Source organism: Desmodus rotundus, chromosome 1, assembly GCF_022682495.2.
Source record: "Desmodus rotundus isolate HL8 chromosome 1, HLdesRot8A.1, whole genome shotgun sequence".
Lineage (NCBI taxonomy): Eukaryota > Metazoa > Chordata > Mammalia > Chiroptera > Phyllostomidae > Desmodus > Desmodus rotundus.
The window spans coordinates 52,485,965-52,508,850 of NC_071387.1; the positions used below are offsets into that span (position 1 = coordinate 52,485,965).

Below are 22,886 nucleotides of genomic sequence, written 5' to 3' on the forward strand. Positions count from 1 at the left end.
AGCACCCAAGATACTGTTACTGGAAGTAGTTTCACACCCTGACACTATAGGAAAGCGGTTTGATACCGGTTGTAGCTACTTCAGATCTCCATAAAGAGTCCTGTGCAGTAGAAATAAATGTATCAAAAAAATACCCTTATATACTTGCTGAGGGAAAAAAAATGTGGCATAAAAAAGACATGTCTTCTTTCATCCTCAATAATTCTCCAAAGTAGAACTAGAGAAAACAGAGTGTATAGTCAAACAACCAACATTTTAAGCCACTGGGGGGAGGGGAAGGTTATTTTTGGCATGACTTTAAAGATAGAAAATTATGTATTTTATTTTTAATCAGAAATAACAAGTCAGCAGTATATCATGTAAAAGAAAATCTTAGAAACAAAGACACACTAAGAAATAATAACCGATCCTTCTGAGAATTCTGTTTTACTGTCCACAGAAACCAAATCCTGTGCTTTTTAGTGGAAACCCAAGATCTGTTGACAATGGAAAGCAGACGTCTTTGTAAAACTCCCATAGTAATCAAGCACCAAGAAGAGGTAGTACGCTAAATACAGGCGACTTAATTTTTCCTTGGTATTTTGAAGATCAAAAGAATATCTCTATTCAACCAATGGGACAGCCCCTCAACACCCGGTCTCCTCCCTCCCCACTGGGGAACCCAGCAAATTCCTTGGTTTCTCATGTCATTACCACAGGCTGAAATGATGTAACAATAACAGCAAAGAGGGGTGCCCCCTGTGCCAACTCTCTAATCAGTTTCAAAGTAGTTTTATTGCTTCTCATTGAAGCCACTCAAAGGAACTGGTCACTCGTGGTCTCAAAAGTTTTACAACAAATTGTATGATTAAATCCTTAAACACGTCTGGCCATTACTAATCCTCTTTTGCCAACATCCCTTTCAGATAAAAATTGCAGTACTCCAGGGTGCCTGATTTATATTTTATTTTGAGAACCGGAAGTAAAGGGATTAAAGTTAAGGATTAAAACACTTACTCTTTTCTGCATTTTTTCCTCCTCCCAAATGGCTTCTTGGTTGCCATGGCTACTGTTCATTGGTCCTTAGCACTGAATGGAAGTCTTTTTACATTAATATTTTAAATAGATTTCATGGAAAACAATAGGCAAAATGGCTTTAAGTTCATCAACTGCTCTTGAAAAAAGCAAGAATTCTTTAAAAAAAAAAACAAAACTTTTTTTCTTCATCCTTTAATTAGTATCCTCAAGGGTAAAATTTAAACTAAAAGATAGTATAGGGACAATCTAAAGATACACAATGTAAAATGAGAATTAGGTAGCAGGACCACAAGATTACTCTGAGATAGTGAGTTGGTTGTTAGCTTACAAACCAGTGTTTGCAGGAAGATTAAGGGCCCTTGGGAATTTCTCAAATGTTGCAACACCACAGAACATTTTAAAGGCAAAAATGCACGTAAATGCAGTGTTGCAACTCCACATTGCAAATACTACCAGGAAATGAAAAACTGGGGCTTTCACCACCACAGAGTTAACTTAACCATATCAATATAAATATCACTGCTTTGTATGGAGGTCACTGGTGTTCTGTGGCGACCGCATCTGCACAGGAGTGTGGCCAAGGAGACAACACCCACGAACTGCATGTACTGTCACAGCTCAACACGTCTGCATGGACAGTGCACACAGCTGATGCCGAGGCGGCGCCGAAGAGTGACACTGACAAGTGAGCAAACACAACCGTGTTTGAGTGGTTCCTTTAAAATCACTCCCCTGACATTCATTTAAAAATATACTGCCTACATTCCTTTAAAAAGCCAAGGAAAACTACGGAAATGGAATAGTAAAGCTGTATTTGAAGATCTATTCTTAAAGTCCAATACCAGGATGGGCTCCAGGATAAATTGTGCAGTGACTTCTAAAACTCCACCTCACCCACTTCTTTTCATTGCTCCCTGATGCTGGGTTGTTCTCTGCCTTGTCATCCAGTGGTTTTAAACTACTCCTTCATGCCCCAGAGACCCCACTGAAAGTTCCTTCCCCAAGTCCAAGTCTACTCATCATTCCTCACTTCTTCCGATCCCATTCTGCCATTAAAACCATCATCCTTGCTTAGCACCCACAGAGAACAGACACAGATGGTACATGGATATATTAATGGGGGTAAAGGGACTGTGGCATCGTCTCTGCCATATAACAGAACAAAATTATACAGGGTTCTTCTGGAGGCAATCCCATAACTGGAGAATGACTGTAATGGTGGCAGTTCTAAGCATTGTAACAAGTTAGTGGAAGAGATAATTTTAGGTATAGGAGAGCAACTCCCAAGTCAAACCGTGAGATCACAGGTACAGCCCACGGGCAGGACTGTAGAATTTCAAATAAACATGGACGGCATGGTCAGAATCACATACAGACCCAGGAGATACACAACCATGTTTTTCAAACGTCCGTGTTCCTTCTTTCCTGGCTTCAGTCTTTTCTTTCAGAAACCACCTTTATTTCAGGACCATCAGGCAGGGCCATTCCAGGGCAGGCTGCTGTTCTTGCACATTTGCGAGGACGAAGACACAGCAACAGGAACCTCCTGTTGAGAGGCAATTCTCCATGGGTTTCTCAAGTTTCTCCATGGCTTGGGAGCAGAGATACTGACTGCTTTCTGGACTATCTTTTTAAGAATGTTTCTATAATGAACAGCTTTAGAAAAGGGCCTGGATAGTGTCTTCCTCCTGAGCAAAGGAAAGTATGCTGATGTCCGTTGTGAAAGACTTGGGTTTCCTCAGCTCAGAATTTCCCTCCTGTAACAAAATCCACCAAGTCTGAGAGTGTCGTGTGGCCCTCTCTGCAGTGCCTTGTGGGGACCAGCACTGAAGAAGCTGGCACGAGAAAATGATGACACTCTAGCTACAGCTATTGCTGTGAGTAAAATTCTTTCCTGCCCCCAAGCCAGGAGGTTCACGTCTTCTGGCAGTATCTACTAAACTGCAGCAAGCTAACCTAGTAGTCTGCACCTTCGCAGTTCCTGCCAGCTTCAGGGTCATCCCTAGGATATGCAGAGCACAGGGGAAAGGTTTTTTTGTTTTTTCCCCTGCAGGGTTCCTGTCTATATAACTAATTTGAATCACCCAAATCAATATGTCAGCGTCACACCAGAGGTCCGGTCTCAAGGGTTTCAGCTAAAGACACGCCATGCTGGCAAGCAGGAGTGATCTGCTCACCAGACCACCCCTCCCGGACTTATGGCCCGAGGACAACCCCTTCAGCATGAGTCCTAGAGTTCCTCAGAGCACCTAGTGCACCCCACATACTGAGTGGAGGGTGAGACAGTACTGCAAGGAAGAGAAATGGGGGCTGGCACCCTTGTGGGTGCCCCCCTGGGTTCAGGATCCCCCCTTGGGTGATCCTCCCAGCCTTAGAGAATTTTAAGGAAGATACTCCAAAGCATGGGGATCCCGCCACCATTGTCTAACAGAAGGCTACTATAGAGCTTCTGGAAATTATCCTCACACCAAGAACTTGTACACTAGTTACAACGTATCCTATGTTAGAAAGTCAGTCTGCCCACAGCAAGAATGGTAGAGTCAAAGGAGGGCTGGATGTGGAGTCAGAAAAATCTCAGCTGGAGCGCAGTTCTGCCGACTGAGTGTGCTTTGCAAAGTCATTTAGCTTCTCTGAACCAAAGGCTTCCCATCTTTAAAATGAGATTATAATGAACTGTAACACTAACATGGCAGAATGATTGTGAAGACGAAAGAGGTAAAGAGGCATGAAAACGCCCAGTAAACTGTGCTCTACACAAGTGTTTAGTGGTTATTATTGTTTGCCTCCCCACTTTATTCAAACTCTTATTTCATAAGAAAATAAAATGGGTAATTGCACCCATCATGCTATTACTGGATGTTTTAAATGCCAATTTGCCCCTTCTTGCTACCACTGATGGTTGAAGAGATACATGGGTGGGACTGAGTTTCTGAGTGCTTTGCTGTGCTGAAGTCTCTGATCAACTCCAAGCTTTCTATCTGGGATGGAGAGGAGGAGGCCGGCAACTGGGGTAGAGATGGGAGGTGGGGAAAACATCACGAAGCATTAGGTTACTCTGCTCATTTATGCCCTGATTTAGTGCACCCTAATGTGTCTGAGTTTTTATAACCTAAAATCTGGAGAACTTGTTCTGGACATATATTTTCATATAAATGAATAAGACAATTTTTTTCTAAAGGAGCAGGAGGATGGGTCATCTTTGATTGCTATTTTGAATATGCAGAAAACTGATGTCTCTATTTGCTTATGTGCAAATGAAGAAATGTTAAGGATGCCCTTTGGACTGTCATCTCAAAATACCATTTGTATTCAAAGTCCACAGTGGGTAAACATTACCCAAATTCCTATAGCCAGTGCTTGTAAGCTGGGCTGGCCCACAGCACTACTGGGAAACAGAGCTTCTTGTCTGTTGTGTTCTGCCTCCTCTTACCTTGTTTTCCCTTTTGAATTTCATTTTTTCGGAGCCCAGTGATGTCCTTGCAAATACTGAGTGAGGAAAGCTCATCATGGCAGTGATTTTCACTATACACTACAGAGTAAAAAGAATCAAAACAGAAGAGCCCCATAGTATATTTACATATGACAGAAAAATATATGGAAAGAGATGCACCAGAGTTAAGCAACTGTGATAAAGTACATCACAACTCTGCCACTCCCTGGCTTCTATATTCCCCACAGGTGACAGTACCGAACGGGAAATGTTAGAAAAATGATCTCTGGAAATAGGGTGAGAGAAAGGAGTAACGCCTAGCATTGGAGAGAAAAAGAAAATGGCAAGGTTCTAAGGCTACACAAACTCTGCTTACCAAGAAAAACGGGTAAACATGATTATAAAAGTATGCTCTGAGAATGTATAAACAAATAGGCCTGGAAAATGGAGAAATACAAATTCGTATCTCAAATTTCAACAAGGCAAAAAAGAAGAAGCCTAGAAATGCAACTGATTACAAGAAGGCTTAAACTTCATGCTTGGAAAGATGCTGGAAAGAATCGTAAGTTGGTGAGCAGTTCAGGATGAAGAAAGTCAACAGGAGTTAGGATGGACTTATTGAGAACCTGAGCATCCTCCTTTCCTTTTTAAACACATTAGCTGAAAGCTGCACATGTAATGAGCCTCCAATTCATCAAGATATTTAGTGAAGTCTCCCTTGATAGCATTTCGGACGAGACTGAGAAACTGGAAATTGATGATAGCCCAGCTGGATGTAGTCATAATTGGATGTGCACTGTGTCTAAAGAACATTGATAAATAGAAGTTTGCCACCTAATTGTCTTATCTCTTTTCACCCAAAATTCCTAATTCTTCCCTCACGTTACCACCCGAATTAACTTTATAAATCATACATCTGATCATGGTCTATGTTGAAACATCTTAGCCTGATATTTAAGGCCCTTTCACCTCAGTTCCCTTGTCAACCTTTTCAATCTCAATGCTTGCCTCAATAGCCAATAAATGACACTGCAGGTCTCATAGGGCCCAAGCTGGAACTGTACACTATGGCATAAAGGAAATAAAGAAAAGAGTAAGGAATGCAATCCATGTGCTGAAAAAATTTGGCAGCTGAGTAATAAGCAAAAATTGCAGGGAACTAGGGATATTAATGCAGAATTTCTATAACATAAGCAAAGTCATTAATACCAAAGAAGAAGCAACTTTGGAAGACAGACTGAGAGTCCGTGTGCCTGCGGTGTTCCAGAAGGTAGGTTTTGGGCCTAATAATATAAAGAATGTTTCCACATATCAGTCTTTCTAAATAACAGAGAGAGAGAAAGAGAGAGAGAGATTGTCTTAAAGGTCAGAAAGCTTAAGATTTCATGAAGAAGCTTTATGAATATCTTCTGGAACCTCCTAAGTGTGACTCCCCACACTGATCTGCAGGGAGGATGAGATTTAAGGATTCGCATAATTCTGATGGCCTACAGCTGTGCCCACAGCTGGCGCCGCATAGTGGCAGTGTAGCAAACTCCCATCCCAAACAGCCACTCAGGAAAAACACGTTTCTGTTCTGGTAAAAAGAACAGACCTACTGAGATGGGGCAGCAACTATCTGTAGTCCTTTCACAGTTAACTCAAGAATTAGTCCACACTCAACAAACTGAGGAAACAGTGAGCGTTTAAGATGTCACATGGCAGTTTGCTAGAGTTTATAAAGAGGGCTGTGGATTGTTAAACGGGAGAATGAATAATCTTTTGCCAGAATGTTCTGTGGAATACCAGGACTGCAAACAGTGTGTCCAGACTTAACGCTCCACTATTCACTAGGCAGCGTCAACTCATTCCGGCACACATCCCGTCAGGCCTTTCAGGCTGGCGGGAGCACAGCGTCCCACCTTCTGGCATCCCACTAAGCTCCCTTTCCATCGATGAACTTTCTCACTGCTCAGAAATAAACGCAAGAGAATAGAGGTAGTAATTAAAAACTCCATCTTGACTAAAGGCCAGAAGAATAAAATAATATATACAAAATGGCTCTAAAATGTTAAAGCATTAAATATAGGCGAAATATGACCCTCTGTTTATCTCTATTGCCACAATCACTATTAAAACATCTGAATCACAGACACTGGATTCCACTTGATGAACAATTCCAGTGGAGCCTTGCAGAAGCTATAATGTAAGATCTATCTATCAAGTTCCAACTTCTCAAGCAACAATCCAACTGAAGCAGCTGGGGCAGGAAAATCCCTTCTCCCTTTAGAAAATTCTTGTTACTATTTCACTGTCTTTTTAAATCACTAATTAAAGCCAGTTTCCTTAGCAGAAATGGAGACCGGCAAGCCATCTTCTTCTGTATTGTAACACCTTCCAGTAACTCCCACCCCTGTGAACACAGCTACTTCCTCTCCAAGGACTGAACTCTGTCTGGTGCAGGATTGCACCAAGCACTGTGCAAGTGTTCTCTCCCTAGAAGCCACAACAAACCTATGGGATTGCTGATACTGTCCAGGTTTCACAAATGAGAGCACAACACTCAGAGATGTTAAGTGACTCATCCGAGGTTATACCATCAAAACTTGTGATGTAGGGATTTGAATCCAGGTCCATGACTCGGAAGTCCACATGCTGAGGGAATGAACAGATAACTGACGCTAGCGGAAACAAAACAGCAAATGATTATGACGAAGAAATAAGGAGAGGTCTTCTGTCAATTTAGAAAGGGCAAAATCAGGAAACAACCAAGGTCTAAAATGGGCATAAACGTAAAACTCTTCAGCATGAATTCTATACCCATCCACTGCTCATCTGCAAGTCAGTGTCTACAGGAGGGCTGGCAAAAAGACACGACTCTGTGGATGAACACAGGCATGAGGATGGCCAGTATGTCTGGCTGAGATTCTAAAACATATAAACATGACTACAAATGTGTTTTTTATATTAAAAAAGTGAATATATAAAGAACTCATAATTATGCCGTGATCTCAGTTGCCATGAACTGTTTTTAAAGAGCTAAAATCTTCCTGAGAGTAAAATGAACTAATGGAAGAATCTGGAGTGGGGAAACCCAGCCTCCTACAACTGCAACCACCACTTGTGTCCCCTCTTAGGAACAGTGAACAGACATTATTTAATTCTAGCAGTAGCAGCTAACCTTTCGGGGGCATGGATAATATGTCGGATACCATGCTAAGTGTTTTAATGTCATTATTTTACTTAGTATGATATAAACACTGTATTAACAAATATATGATATAAACTTATGACAAAAATAACTGATTTAAAAATTAACATGATGAACTTATGTGATTCTATGAATTCTCTGATCTATAATGCAAAATATGTTTAAAAAGCATCCACTTATTTACTAAAAGCATAAACTTCTTTTACTCTCCTAGCACAGTGTCTTTAAATTAATTGGCATGGGTACATTTACACAGTGGAATACTATTTAGACGTAAAAAAAGAAGGCATCTTACCCTTTTGCGACAGCATGGATGGACATGGAGAGCATTATGCTAAGTGAAATAAGCCAGTCAGAGAAAGACAAATACCATATGATCTCACTTAGATATGTGGAATCGAATGAACAGAAAGAACTAACAAGGAAGATAGAGGTAGACTCATAGAGAGCAGGCTGACAGCTGTTGGGGCTGGGGCTGAAGCTGGGGCAGAGAACCACGGGGGAGGTGGAGGGAGTGAGCAAAAGTTAAAAAAAAAAAGAGAGAGAGAAAAATCTCATGGACACAGGAGGAAGGGGGTGAAGAGAGGAGGAGCAGGGTATTGGGGGATAAATGGTGATGGAAGGAGACTTGACTCGGGGAGGGGAGCACACAGTACAGTGTGCAGATGATGTGTTGTGAAACTGTGCGCCTGAAACCTACATAATTTTGTTAACCAGTGTCACCTCGATACATTCAATAAAAAGGAAAATATGTATATGGGAAAAAATTAATTGGCATGAACCAATTTACTTTGAACTGTCCATGGTGTAATGAAAGGGAGTGGGACCAGGTATAGCCAATAATTAATTTCCTTCCATTTTCCTAGAGAATAATCAATTTGCACTAATATAAATTATACTTTGAGGTTTAACACACCCCATTTTCATTTGGCTAGTGTCACCTTCAAATAAAATAACCTCAGTTAAATTTTAACATAATGGACGGTCAGTTTCATGTGTCACTAAGCTAGCCTCTAGTCCCCAGTTATGCAGTAAAACACTAATCTAGGTATTGCTATGAAGGTATTTTTTTAGATGTGATTAACATCTACCATCAGTTTATTTTTAATCCAATCAGTTGAAAGTCCTTAAGAGCAGACTTCAGGTTTCCCTAAGGAAGAAATTCCACCTGTGGACTGCTCGCCCAATCCTGGAAGCTAGGATCTCTGGCACCATCTGGAAACTTCCCTTCCCCTCACTCCTGGCACTCAATCCATCCCCACTCCCTGTCCACTCATATTCATCCCACCTGCCACGAACCTCGTTCAGGCCTCCGTTAGTCCTTATAGACGTGCATACTGTCCTAACCCCGTGCAATTTCTTCCAGTCCCTCTCCACTCAAACTTCAATTCACCATCTGTACAATCAGCCCACCCCTTGTCAAAATCCAGTTTTAATATCTCTAATTGCCTCGAGGGAAAAGAGTGTATGTTACCATTTTTGTACCACTAAGAACTTGGCAAAATATCAGACTCAGAGTAAATGCTGGGTAAGTAGGAGTCAATCCTTCAGGGGATGAGAAGCATCGACTCTTCTTAGCTAGGCAAAGTCTTCCGAGTACCATAACTAAGGTACAACAGTCATGAGGAGCCCTACACTGCTTTTGGCTCACATGGTCTTCTTGTTTGTTTGTTTTTAAACAACTCTATTGAGGTATAACTGATATAAAAAAAAGCCTGTATATAATTAGTGTGTACAATCTGATGAGTTTGGACATAATGCAAACACCTGTGACACCACCACTAACTACAATTAAGGTAAAGACATATTCACCACTTTCCAGAGTTCCCTTGTGTCCCTTTCTGGGAGGGTTTTTTTTTTCTTTTTGGGGGGGAGGGGTAATCACCAGAGTATTTTCATTTTGGAGAGTCAGTGAAATCTATGGAGCCTTTCTCTAGAAAAACACATTTTGCACATAATTCCTGGGATTTCATGAGCTTCTTAAAACCCCATCCATCCATCCAGGGACCACCCCTTATGGTCCATGGACCCCAAGTTAATGATCTCTGAATAGAACCAAATATCACTGGTTCAAGTTTGATTTTAATTCCCTCTGGTTTGGGTCTCAGCTTTCTTTCCCTTGTTTGCATCTTTTTTTCTGCACTAATATTGAGCATCCGCACAACCCAGAAAGACTGGCTATAGTAATCACTGAAAGATGACTCCACTGACAAAAATATTTGGTTCCCGGGAAAGAAAACATTTCCAAGGACACTGCTGTTCCGTTGCCAGTCACAATGCACTGCCCTAGACTGCAGGTATGCGATATAACAACACTTCCTACTGAAATAGCTCCCTTTTAACCTCTGAGGCCCCAAGTTTGTCTTTCAAGCTAGCTGTAAGAGGGGGAAATGGGAAAACCAGAGAATGTAACTTAAGCTAAGTCACGAAGCAATTCGTGGCACGGCTTAAAAGCAGCCTGTACCTCCTGACATCCAATTCAAACACTGCTCTAAGACACAGCCACCTGCCCGGTACCCACTGTAAGTTTTTACACTAGACTCATCCAAGCCCGTGTGTGAAGTCACCCTGAAAATAAATCTTCACAGCTCAGAGAGCCAAGATACAAACAAATGGGAAAATATTGCCTGTGGATATCAAAGACAAAACGCCACTGAAGCTGAGAAGGGAAGACAAGAGAGAGCCACCAGAACCAGCAGCCACTGCACACAGGAAATGGCATTTCAGAGGCGCAGACGAGAAGCGACCGCCTGGGAAGGGCGATGCTGGGCTATGTCATGGTATTTTAGGACATTACATTTAGGCAGCAGAGAGTCAGAGCCAAATGCTTTTATTCCCAAATCATTTTCATCAAGAATCCACAAAATCTAATAAGAAAAAGGCAATGAGGAGCTTAGAAGGCTTCTGTCTGACAGTCAATCAATCATAAAAGCAATCATGCAGGAACTATTTCCATAAGGTAGCTGCGCGAGGCCCTGCGCGGCCTGAAGTGCTCACTAAAGCACCCGTCACAGGGTTCCCATGCCTCACACAGGTGGCCACAGTTCTGCCCAAACCCCTATTTTTGTCCCAAATAAGAATTTTCAGGGGCATAGGAAGGAAACTACTTTACCATGCAGTACGAAGCACTCTAATGTAATTGAAAATAATATAAAAACCCATAGATACTCCCGTGCTTTCAAACAACAGAGCCTAAGACTTAAGAATCTCTACCATTCGTAAAGAAATCCTTAGAACCCATGTTCCAAAGCATTTTCTGTACCAAGTTATCAGAGCATTTCTCCTATAGTACTGAAAGCAAGGGTCTCCTTGTGTCTCTTGTTGGAGTGAGTCTTCAGAAAGGCCAAGTTCAGGTCTTACTTGTTTCTAACCAGAACTGGTTCAGGACCTCACTTGTGAACCACAAATGCTAACCATCTGAGTCATTTTCTTAGGTGGAAGATGTAAGCTATGCATTTCACTCTCTAGCATCCGGTCCCTCTAACACAACCATCATTGGGGATGGACTGCAAAAAGGTGCATTATAACAAGCTAAGGTGATCCTGACATCTACTGCTATACTCTTAGTAGTACCAGGTTGTTTAAAACAAGCAGGAAGGTACAGTGTTTTGACTGTAGCAGTGCTTTTAATAATTTTGCAGCTGGCCCTGCCTAGTGTGGCTCAGTGGATTGAGTGCTGGCCTGCCAACCAAAGGGTCACCAGTTTGATTCCCAGTCAGGGCACATGCCTGGGGTGCAGGCCAGGTCCCCAGTAGGGGGCATGCAAGAGGCAACCACACATTGATGTTTCTCTCCCTTTCTTTCTCCCTACTTTTCCCTCTCTAAAAATAAATAAATAAAATCTTTAAAAAATAATTTTGCAGCTAATACATTTTTCTCATTTCTAAAGTGGTCATTTCAAAGTGTTCCTGATCACCTCACCTCACTAGGTCCCACTCTGCAATCTCCATATCAACTCCCTCACTGTTTCCTTGCTTGTATTTATGTTATGTATTTTCTGTTTATCTGTTTATTGTTGTTGAACTTCACCAAGACAATGTGGCTCCATGAAGACATAGAATGTGTCTGTCATGTACACACTTACATCTATGGGTCTAATGCAGCGCCTGACACACAGTATGTGCTTAATATATATTTGCTGAATGGAATGGATAAAATTAATTGAGACTTCACTTCTCAAATAATGTATTGGAAGAGTAGTTTGATGAGATGCTCTAGAGAAAAAAGAAGATTGTTTTGTTGGCCAAGTAATTCTGAGCAACGCTTTATGTGATCTTCCCTCTGGAATAGTGGTATATCCGAGGCTCTGCGCACTCTTGCAAGAAGGGAACCATTACATATTATTTAATTCGGCATTTCTCAAATTTATAGGACAACAGAAACTTTTTAAAAGTGATACCAAATAAAATCCCATGGAATGTATTCCAAAGAACACACTTTGGAAATGGTGCTTTTACACGCTAAAAAAGATACTGGGCTACTAGACCCGGAGATGATAGCACTAATTTTTTTTGTATCTGCAAGGCGAGGCCAGCGTCTGTGATCTCTCCAGAAAGGACCTGAAGCTTATTCTCACTACTTACTCTCATGGACAACTGCCCCTACTCCATCGCCTTTCCACATCCAAATGTGGGTCTCAGTTCCCTTTAAACAGCTCCCATCACAAGTAGCATCAAAATGCTCTCGAGGGCATAGCTGGCGTTATATTGGGTCTGCTGAAAATAGAAGCCTCCCGACTCCTGGTTTAAACTCCAATTTGGTACTATAGATCTCGGGTTAATTTGACTTATTTTTCTCATTTAAATTTAATTATTAGTTAGCATCACTATTTCGAACAAAAGATACTTGCTTTACAAAAGCATACCCAGAGCTCTTCTTGAAACCAGTTCACCTTAACTGAGGCATCGGGACATTCAGGAAGGTAGTGTGTCTTACCATCATTTTGAGGTATGGTACAAATAATTTGTAACCGACAACTGTTAACAAGTACAGAAATTAGCAAGTGACTCGCTTGACAAAAACAAACATATTAGTGCTGTTTTAACATCATTTCTGCAATAGCATAACTCCTACCTGAATTCTAATATGATTTCTTAAATGGGGGGGTAGCTCATCTTGAAATGATATGTCCCTGATATGTGCCTATTACTGACATTCCCTTAAGAGTTGGAATGATTTGGGCTTATTCCTGAGCAGAGAGGGAAGGAAGGGGATTGTCAGGATCTGGGAAGGCTTCTGATTGTGCACCATTTGTGCACGCTGTCTACCATGTAAGTGTAACAGAAAACAACCCAGAGAAAAGCGAGCCTCACCGGCTCTTCTCATACATGCTTCCATTTAGGGAGAACTATGTATTTTCACATTATTTTTTAAGATTCTAACAACTGCACAAAGTAAAGTGAATCTATGTGCTACTTAATGAAATTGTTTACAGCTTTGAGAATATATGGCTCTGAACAGATTCCAAAAAATTGCCAGTTCTACACGAACAGAGGTGCATTAGATAAGCTGCTCTACTTTAGCCAGAAAGCTATATACAGCTATTCTAAGTAGGAAATATAAATACATGTTGCATTCACGCACATTTCAAATACTATGCTGGTTTATAATAGCTTGTTTTGAGGTCCCAAAATTGAAAGTCATCAACCACCGTGGGTCAAAGGTGAATGTTTAACAAGCATTTAGCAAATCAAACCCAAAGTTTGGCATCCTTGAGGAAGTATGAAATGAATGGAAGATTCATGCCATCTCTAACATGTGACCCAGCATTCTTTGCATTCACTTTTTTAAAAAGTCCATTTTGATAACAGGCCAGAGTTGAAGGAAACCCTTCTACTTATGACACTTCCAAGGTGAAAATGAAAAATTCTAACAAAGTTCACAGCCTTGAAGAAAATACCAAGTGGCTTATTGTCGTAATTTTCTTAGTTCCCCACTCATTATCAGAGAGAATTGAAGGACAGGTTCTGCCTGTTGATCTGCAGGCTGGATTTGGTGCTCACTGGAGATCAGAGCCGGGGTCTTGAATATTTTTGCTACTCATTTATCTGTGTAGCCCTCTATTTAATGAACTCAGCATCTGCAAAGCACATTCCATGGAAGAAGTCTGTAGGTCAGCTGATGGGATGTGTGGGTGTGCATGCATGCATTAGACAAAGAGGAAAGTCACTCCTAGCATGCAGTAAGCCACATTATCCCAGTTCCTTTGTAGAAAGGTTTCCCCCCTTCTTCTTTCTTTTTACACCCTAAATAATATTTAGCTGAGATTTTAGGTTCTTGGTTTTCCGTAGGACCCAACAGGTGTGGGAAAAGGCCACGTGCCCCTGGCCCAGGCATCACTTATGAGATCTCTGCCCCTCCTAATAAACATTTGTCTTACAGCTGAAGGTGGCTTGTCACTGGCCCTGACTTCAGAGTAGGGCCTCATAAAGCCGGCAATGTTAAGACCAAAATAATGTCATTTAGTGTCTGGGGGGGATGTGGGGTTAAAAAAAGGATTAGAGGCAGGCAGGGTATATTAAATGAGTCCATGACTAACAGGGTGTGACAGAAAAGGGTTTTATTCTTTTCAACAAAACAATTCCCTAGGGCTGGGACCATTACTCCACTGTGCCTTTATCACCTTGGAATTTTTATGGTTATTTTTGATGAATTCACATTTTTGTAAAGGCTTTTTTGAAACGATGCCAGTTTTCCAATTTTAATTAAAGTCGTAAATAATCTTAATTCTGCCTTAAAAGGTTTATTGTTTCTTACTTTTTTTTATTATTGCTGCCAGGAAATATTTCAGATACCAAGCCCTGATGTGAGTTAGCAATTAGACTCCCTCCAAGGTCCAGTAACAACATCGTACCAGGGTAAATATCTCACACCGGTACCCCAGCCCAGGGTTTGAGAACGCGGCCTGACTGGATCTCAGGCTTATCAGCACTGCTTCTCCTGGGGGCAACATTTCCTCTTTGTATTGGATGGAACAACTGTCATCATTTTAATTTCCAGAAATTAATCCATCACGGGTCTATAAACGGTTTTTTAAATCTTCAGGTTAAAAAGACAGGTTAAGGTTCAGAAGGCGCACCCAGTGAACTTGTCACTGAGGACCAGGCAATGAAAGTTGGCCAAATCCAGTTCACCATTCGCAGAAAACAGAATGAGCATCAAAAGTTTGACCTTTGGACAGATGAAACCTTATTTTACACAGGATAAAATTAAGAGAATACTGAAATACTTGGCATTAGCTTATAATACTCTTCCTTCATATCTAAACTACCTATTTATTGAAGGCCATCTGCCAATTGTCTATAAGGTTATATATTTTTAAATCTCAAAGTCTGATTTATTTTTTAAATCAGTGCCTTGGGAACCTTTCACACAATCACACTGCTCTTCCATTATACTGATGTGGAAACACACTGTGTTTGAACAACAGAAATCCCTGACAAGTCGGAAAATACACGCTACGTTTCCATACGTACTGTCAGTACCGTGTTGTAGCTTGTTTGTCTGAGCACATGACTTACATTCTGTCACATCCGGGACAGCTGTTTCAGTCTATGAAGGTGCTCTCCAATCTTATGCCAGATTTGCCAAAACCTAAATACGACCTGGAGAATGGTCATATTTAGGGGGGAAAACTCTCAGCAAAAGGTTTTTTTTTTTTCGTTTTAACAAACACAGTTTATCACTTCGAGTCGTCCCGTTGAACGTTAACAGCATGCAACAATGGTGCGTTATTTTAAGAACACCACATTAAACACCTCCTTACAATTGCATTTATATTGCAATTCACTTAGCAGTTCCTTTGCTCTTTGAAAATAAAAGAACATATCCAATCCATGTCAAATGATCATCTATTATTGTTGAATACATTATCTGCTAATAATGATTATCTGTTATCAATTTACTGGGATTCTAATTAAAGAGACTTACCTATATTTATAGAGGAAAAAATAAATGATTTTAACAATTGATTTACAAGAGTGGGTTTGTATACAATTAAGAATATACCTAGCACATCCTTCTAACTGGGCATTTTTCTAACTGACAGGGAAGAGGTCAAGTTATTTCCATATATAAGCCCTTAACCAGTTTTGTGCTAATACCTCTTAAGGAAGAAAAAGCTCATGTAACAAAAGGACTGCAGAGCATTTCCCAACATAAAAGTGTTAAATCCCTATAAACCACGAAAGAATACAAGATTCTCGTTAGCCAAGAGTCACAGTGACTTGAAAACCATGGCCATGGGGTTCAATCACTTGATATAAGTTGTCTTAATCTTCCCTTAAATTTGTAACGAAGGGCCCTTAAAACAGGTACCCATCTAAACACAAATGAAATAGTCAAATAGCCAAGGTCAAGTCAGCATTTTTACTGCTACGGTCAGAAGATACGTGTTGGTTCAGAAGTTTATAAACTCAATTAGTAGGAAATGCCTTGTACCGTGGTGAGCTCCTCTCTGAGGAGCTGGAGCACAGCAGGCCGACCACTTGCTGGGATCTTATGAGGTCAGGAGATCACGTCAGGTGGGCTGGCTGGTATCACTAACATGTCTTTCAAGTCTTAGATACTATGATTTCTATACACTTTGAAAGTTGCATTAATCCCTTATTGATGTTAAAGTAATTTTAGCTTTAATTTCGTTCTCAGATTTTCGCACACAGTACCTACTAAGAAATATTTTTTTCTAAGTTTACAGGGAGGAATGCTTCTATTCTTACTCATTCTAGAGATTCCCCTACCTTTTTCATCAGAGCTCAAATTTTAGCCAATTGATAGTTTATGAAAAAGCATTTATCTCCAGGAAGGATTTCTGTTGTGCTGTCTTTCCCAACTGAATTTTCTCGTTATTTGGACTTAATTTCCATGAAAGCCTTTTGTTACTTTCCTGTTTAGCTGACTTATACTTAATTTCCTCTGACTCCTATTATACAAGCTGTCCCCAGAAAGCCGTATCCAGCCACGTCAACTACGCAAGCCACAGCCTTGCTGTTACAGGCGCACCTCAGAGGCTTTTCAGGTTGGGCTCTAGAGCGCTGCGCTGAAGCGAGCATTGCATAAAGTGAGTCACAGGAATTTTTTGGTTTCTTAATGCATATAAAAGTTATGTTTCTATTATACTATAGTTTATTAAGTGTGCAGTGGCATTATGTCTGAAAAAACAATGTACATACCTCAATTAAAAAAATACTTTATTGCCAAAAAATGCTCACCATTTGAGCCTTCAGGGTGTCAATCTTTTGGCTGGTGGAGGGTCCTATAAAAAACAATCATCTGGGAAGAGCAATAAAGCGCAATAGAACATGTATGCCTGTACTTCATGGAAGACTTCTCTCAGCAAAGAGTCTAAAACGTATTACACCTTGAGAAGAATAAGAATTCCCAATGCCCTGCAGAAGTGCCCAGTACTGAAAGAATTTAAATGCTTTTTCTGGCTGGTAACTTCTTTTTTAAAATTACCTTTTTCCTTGCTTGTTGATCTTTGGAAGAATGTGCCTTCACATGCTTTCTCAGGGAACTTGGGTCTGTGTAGCGCTTGGTGCATCCTGGAATTTGACAAGCATAAGGTTTCTAAATAAGAAAGAAAGAAAGAAACAGCTGTGGTTAAATCATAAAGGTAACTAGGGAAGCTTTATTTACTCAAAGACCATTGACTTCAGAGCATGAACTGTTACAAACTATCTGATGTGAAATGTTGGGTAATACTCAAACATTTTAATTACAAAGCTCAGTAAGTCTGCATCAGGGCAAAAAGAAGAGTGAACTTTCAAGAAACAAAGAGATGGCCTACCTTTGATGATTTTTAGGAGATTACTATAGAATACACTCTTACCAGGAACCTCATGTGGCATGTTTTAACATAGAAATTATTAGCAAGCATCTCCAGTCATACTTACAGTTATGTTCCCCTGAAAACAATCTTTGGTACTGTCAGAAACTAGGAAACACATATTCTTTAAGAGTTCAGGTATAAAGAAGCTGTAGAAAAGTCCAGAAAAGACTGGGAATGTTTCAGAAGACACCTGATTCAGAAAGAGAGAGGGAGAGAATTAAAAGGGAAAATTAGTAGAAAGTGAGTAGGAGACAGTAGGTTTCAAACAACAGACACATGAAAAGTCAGCCAGAGAGGCATTAATGTTATTAGTTGTGGACGAGGAGTTCTGGTGCTAAGCCTGGGTTATGTGAATAAGCCCTTGGCCGCGCACGAAGAGAACAGCAGTTTTGGCTACTCCAGTTCCTCCCATGCTCCTGAGGAATATGATGTGTGCAGCTTACGGCCGAATCTATACTCTTTTTTATCTTGTACTGTAAAATTATTTCCCCTGTTTGGATATTAAGATGCATTAGGAAAACTATTCAGGGTTAGAATTACGAACTCAGTAATTGTTATGGGAAAACCATCTTCCTGTTAAGTAAAGAATCCATTTAGTTGAAGAAAGATATTTTATCCAAACTTCCAATGACATTAGCATAAGGAGTACTTATTGAAAGAGAATGAACACCTAAACTTAAATAACAAATTCTTTAAGCAACTACAGTTTGCTCTTTAAAACAAATGTTTGATTTCTATATGATTCTAAAATAGCTTACCAATTTGTTAAACACAATAAAAATTTAAACAGTAGGTACTTTGGATCTTAGCAATGATGACTTTAAAAGATGTACTAGAGCAGTGATTTTTACAAATAAAAATAGCTGAGTTTTAACAGCTACTGCATTGAACTGAATCATAAAATCATTATCATTAAAAGTAGATAGCTTTCCATAAAAGTTTTAAAAAGTGGTATTTTTTAAATTCCAAAATGATTTTAGAAAATGCGCCTAGTTGATTAGCTAAAATTAGCTCCAAGCAAAGAAGGGTATTTGCTGTGGAGCCATAACACTTAGCCTCACAATAGTTCTTTCAAACTACAGATAACTAGCTAGAGTAGAAGCAATTTCTCAAGACAATCTTGTCTCATGAATGTTCATTCTTCCATGATAAAGTTCAATGATCAATTGAAAAATTTATTGGATTTTACCAAGACCATTTTAGACATACAAAATAGGGCATTTTTAACATAATTTATTCTTTTTTTCCTATTTTTACCTTTAAAAGATACTGCTATTCACCAAATTTATTCATTTAATATTCTATTCTGCCCTAAAATCACTGAATTTGATTCAGCTGGAGCAGGAAGGGCCCATCTTACAGCCATATTAGCCTAATTATCTTTCAGGTATTTACTAGGCAAACCATCTATGTATATATCAGGGTATAATTCTGTTTAGAAAGGTTACATGACATATAGTTAAAATGACTGCTATCAATACGACTAATAGAGATTAATATAAAATTTAATAAATATGTCAACTATAACATCAGAAGAATATTAAATATGCATGAGAAAGCGTGTAGAAATAACAGTATCTTTTCAAAATTCAAATTCCGATGTAGTTTAATAATAGACATCAGAATGTTAACACTGAGCAAGTACTGTCATGAATACATTATTTGCGAGAACGGGGGAGAAGAGAGCTGCGATGTGTGTAATGCGTCTATCCTGGTGGCTTTCTTAAGTGAAGTGAAATTACTGGCACATATCGTCTCCCTGGCCTCACATACGGAAAATGGCATCAAAACCTGAGAAATGCAGAGGAGAACAATCAACATAATTGAGAAAATAAAAGAGAGAGTCATAGAAAAGGCATTTGCAAATGAACAAAATGTTACAGCTCTAAGAGAGTTAAGGTTTGTAATAATGACAATCAATTGTTCTCATAGAATTTATGTCAATGGATACATGGCTATTAACACAGAGAAAGCCTGAGGAAACTGACCCCCCGGGGAAAGAGTCGCTGATTCTTTTTATATCACTTAAGGGTAAAAAAACACCAGTTGGTTTCTAAAGCAAAAGGTCAGATTTACTTTCAAAAATCATGCCAGCCTCCACATTTTTATGTCCAGAAGAATCAGAGTAAGAAAACAAAGCAAAACTAAAGTAGGCTTATAGTTGTTCACTTGGAAAATATAATAATTAATAAATAATAATATAAAAATAAGCTCTGTTTTGCCTACTCACAAATGTAAACCTCCTTTTGCCCCACCGTGTATATTGTGTACCTCAGTATATGTTGATATTTGAATACTTATTTTAATGCCCAATCTGTACTGGTCATTCTCTGAGAACTAAAATCTACTATAGCACAGCCCATAAACTGCCTCTGCGTGGTACACAGCTGTTACCAAAGAACCCCTCTGTCCCAGGCAGCTGTAACATTTAGGATACTCACGACTACAGAAAAATGAGGAGAGTCAAACAGGGCCCCTCTGGCCCTTTACCAGGTTCCGTTGCTGCCCTTGGCATTGCCCCTATAACCTGCAGACCATAAAGCAAACACCTTCACCATCCCACTACCAAAAGGGCACTTCCTCACACCGGGGCTTCAAGCTGAAAGTTGGAAAGCCCCTGCCACTCTTACAGTGTCCAAATGCGTCCTCTGGTGTTTGGCGCGGTCGCTGGAGTTACTGAACGCCTTCTGACAGCCCGGGTGCTGGCACAAATATGGCTTCTCGCCAGTGTGACTCCGCAAGTGAATCTTCAGATTTTCGAGCCTTGAAAATGCCTTCTTGCAACCTTCAAACTGCAAAAAACAAAACAATTTTGGGTTATTGAGAAGGACCTTGAATACTTGCGTTTGAGGGATAGAAAAAAAAATGATCTTAGTTTGCATTTAGTCTAAAACAAAAAATAAAATAAAATCCAAACAGTAAGAAATATTACTTCTAAATATATCAACATGTTTATGTGAATTGCATTATTCCATTGAATATACATGTAACTTTCTGTTCCAGATTTGGGTCCCAAACTCATTCCTGTGATTACTTATGTCAGAGAAAATTCACTGTGAGCCATCTGGCTCAGTTAATAAAAATACAGTAATGCGTGTCTTAAAGATTTATTAAAAAATTAACATACTTTTCCATCTCCAAATTGGTTTACACTGAAGGAACCAAGAAGGAAGAAACTTTTTACAGCTAACAAACTAACAAGAAAAATCAGAGTGATGCATGAGAAAAAAAAGTGAATTGAAGATCCAAGAGTTCAAGAAGGAAAAGGTATGTGTCACTGAATTACTATGATCATAAACTTGCTTAACTTTGTTTTAAGGGGGTTTTCCAACTCACAGAAGGTCGACCTTGTTCGGGGTGATGCCAAGCCTAATGAGATAAAGTTTTTGAACATTCTTTCAAAAAGGTACTGAAAGACAAAGCATTTAATGCTAAATCATTTTCCAAATGAAGTGATGGTGTTATTTATTTATATATTTTAAAAGAAAATTTGGTTACCTCATTCAAGATGAGAAGAATTGAAAATTAAAGACTGACAATTTCAAGAAGTACTTCATCCATTTATCAATAATATTTACTGATGGTAGTTTTTACATAATGCCTTCTGTGGGCAAACTATCAGCTGGTCAAAGTGATTCCAATCCTCGAAATGATAATCTAATAGAGGGACTGTTTTCGAGAAAGACTCCAAATGGAGCATAAAGGTGAGATGGCATTTATCCTCTAACTCTCATTGTTACTAAGCCCCAGAATATTTGTCACTTTGACAGTTTTAATCCCGTTGAGTTCTCACTGAAAAAGAAACTTATGAATATGGAAAAAGCCAACCAGAACAAAGCGTAGTATGTTTAAAGCAATGAAGAAACCTCACTTCTTAGAGAGGAATGTGTGGGGGGAGGGGGAGTGGATAGGACAGCATCTAAGTAAAGCAGGTAAGAACAAGATGGTTTCCATTCAAAATTAGCAGGTATAACCTAACCTTCAAGAGTTTTCCTAAGACTCCTTGGTTCTCTTGCTTATTGCAGTAGACGATGGAGTCCATTGTTTGTGAAGGGATGGATGATCCAGAGCCGGCCAGGTTTTAGTTATTCAAATTTCCATGGTGAAGTAAAGGATGAACTAATGAGAAGGAGGAGCCAAACACGCCATAATGCCATCTATTTAAGTTGTCCACACTTTACACGCTGGAGTATTTTAAGAAATTTATGAAAGTTGCACTTATTTCTGATTGAGAGTTATACATGTTTCCCAGACATATGTTGGTTTATTTCAATTTTGATATTTTGCTTAAAATAATTTTGGTGTTTTCCTGATTTCTATTTTGCAAAAAAATAAATTTAGCCTGAACAGAAGATGATTGCTGACGAAGCCAACTACTTTTTCATCAGAGTGAAAGATATAAGGCTATGTTGCTAGAGGGAAAGAGGAATTAAATGGCTTATTTCCACAGATTTTCAAGTGGGTCTCAAATTTGAGAATAAAGGGGCCCAAAGTTAACCCACAATTCATAGCTAAGAGGCCTCTGCTGACCAAATCTCTGTTTTTAAGGTTCTCATTGAATGATGACTTAGAGCAAGCTCCTGGAGCTCAGATTATTTTACTTGGAATCACTGGGTGGGCCACACTTAGGTCTAAAATGAGCCTGTGGTTTTAAACACATCAAGCCTGTAGCCTATTTCATAGCGAAGCTCTTTTGTAGAGTGGACACCATCCTGGGGCCAGTTCCAGGGGTGAATACCCAGGCCTGGGTAGGCCCCAGCCTCCACTCCTGTCTCCAGTCCCCACATCTTGGTAAGAGAGAAGGCTGCGTTGTTTCGGCACCAACACGGGACTGGAGAGCTACCTGAGAATAGGTTAATGAGGTTTCTGTGAGTATCGGACTAACAAGACCCCACACAATGATTAGAGGGATCATAGACATGTCCTAGAACTAATTCAAACTGTCCGCTGAATCAGACACAAACTGGATATAGACTAGTGTCTCTCTAGTTAAATGTCCAAGCAAATGTCCAGTTAAATGTCAGATTAAAAGTCAACTAATTGCTATTATTGCTGCTAATAGAAGCAATGATCAAAGATCAAGAGGGCTTGCTACATTCCAAGCAAGTCAGTGAAAAGTGAACTACATCTCAGAATAACCTGACCATTTTTAAATAGCAAAGGTAGAGGAAAGTATGAGCACCCACGCTGAAAATGACAACAAAGAGTATCTATAAATCATGAAAACCCAGCTGATTTCAGATGTTTCCTCTGTAACAAGAAGGGCCAGAAGACAACATAATTTGTATTACTTGTACTAGCATAAAATACTTAGCATGTACTAGATATTTTCAAGGGAAAAGATTAAGAGTGAAGGGGTTGTATGAATAAAGGCAAAAGAAAGCCTAAATAGCATGTACTCAGTGCTCAATATATACTAC

The 22,886-nt window shown here is 39.7% G+C and overlaps 1 protein-coding gene across 9 annotated transcripts in view; it reads right to left on the reverse strand.

Moving 5' to 3' along the window:
• Window positions 1-22,886, reverse strand: part of GLIS3 (GLIS family zinc finger 3) — a 454,579-nt gene that overhangs the window by 80,421 nt on the left and 351,272 nt on the right. For all 9 annotated transcript variants that reach the window (XM_024555041.4, XM_045191019.2, XM_045191043.2 and 6 more), the window contains 2 exons: window positions 20,097-20,258; window positions 17,094-17,204 (listed from right to left, as the gene is read on the reverse strand). In XM_024555041.4, the coding sequence (XP_024410809.2) occupies window positions 17,094-17,204; window positions 20,097-20,258 (273 nt within the window). The remainder of the gene's footprint in view (window positions 1-17,093; window positions 17,205-20,096; window positions 20,259-22,886) is intronic.